The 899-nt window shown below is 53.3% G+C and overlaps 1 protein-coding gene across 1 annotated transcript; it reads right to left on the bottom strand.

Annotated features, from left to right (window-relative positions):
* Positions 1–6: 6 nt before the first annotated feature.
* Positions 7–864, bottom strand: LOC103258122 (histone H2B type 2-E). Its single transcript, XM_008055837.2, has one exon. The coding sequence runs from the start codon at positions 503–505 to the stop codon at positions 125–127; it is 381 nt and encodes a 126-aa protein (XP_008054028.1). The 5' UTR covers positions 506–864; the 3' UTR covers positions 7–124.
* Between the last annotated feature and the right edge of the window lie 35 nt (positions 865–899).

The following is an 899-nucleotide window of genomic DNA, read 5'->3' as shown; positions in this document are numbered from 1 at the left end:
TGATCAGTCAAAACCCCTACCTAAACAAAAGCTAACAAGTGTTTACAGCTGTTTTCTCGGATGACGGAAGTGGCTCTGAAAAGAGCCTTTGGGGTAGTTGCTCGACTGCGTCGCTTGCGCACCTTTACTTCGAGCTGGTGTACTTGGTGACCGCCTTGGTGCCCTCGGACACAGCGTGCTTGGCCAGCTCGCCCGGCAGCAGCAGGCGCACGGCCGTCTGGATCTCCCTGGAAGTGATGGTCGAGCGCTTGTTGTAATGCGCCAGGCGGGACGCCTCGCCGGCGATGCGCTCGAAGATGTCGTTGACGAAGGAGTTCATGATGCCCATGGCCTTGGACGAGATGCCGGTGTCGGGGTGGACCTGCTTGAGTACCTTGTACACGTAGATGGAGTAGCTCTCCTTGCGGCTGCGCTTGCGCTTCTTGCCGTCCTTCTTCTGGGCCTTGGTGACGGCTTTCTTGGAGCCCTTCTTAGGAGCAGGAGCGGATTTTGCCGGCTCAGGCATGGCAAGTCACAACACAAACACGATTCAGGAAAGAAAAGAAGTACGAGAATGGGCGGGCTTGACGCTTTTATAACCACCTTATGCAAATTAGGGCTCCAAAAGCCCTTCATTCCCATTGGTTGATGTAGGGACCTTGCGTTTTCTGTAATAACTACGTAACGACACCGACTCTTGACTTGATTGGCTGTTTCTGGAGCCAAGTTAGGACCAATGAAAAACTCGCTCCTGACTCCACCCCTAGGAAAGCTTATAAAGGCTTTCTTCTTAGTTCTCTTTCAGTCTTGTTGTGTTGCGAGGTTCTGAGCTTTGTCTGTTTTCAGCCTTGATTTCAGTCATGTCTGGTCGTGGCAAGCAAGGAGGCAAGGCCCGCGCCAAGGCCAAGTCTCGCTCTTCC

Source organism: Carlito syrichta, unplaced genomic scaffold (genome assembly GCF_000164805.1).
Source record: "Carlito syrichta isolate Samal-C Ts95f unplaced genomic scaffold, Tarsius_syrichta-2.0.1 Scaffold82317, whole genome shotgun sequence".
Taxonomy (NCBI): Eukaryota; Metazoa; Chordata; class Mammalia; order Primates; family Tarsiidae; genus Carlito; species Carlito syrichta.
This window is presented reverse-complemented; position numbering and strand designations above follow the sequence as displayed.

Excerpts from the sequence above, each read along its gene's own strand:
- LOC103258122 (XM_008055837.2), bottom strand. The coding sequence starts at position 505 with ATGCCTGAGCCGGCAAAATCCGCTCCTGCTCCTAAGAAGGGCTCCAAG.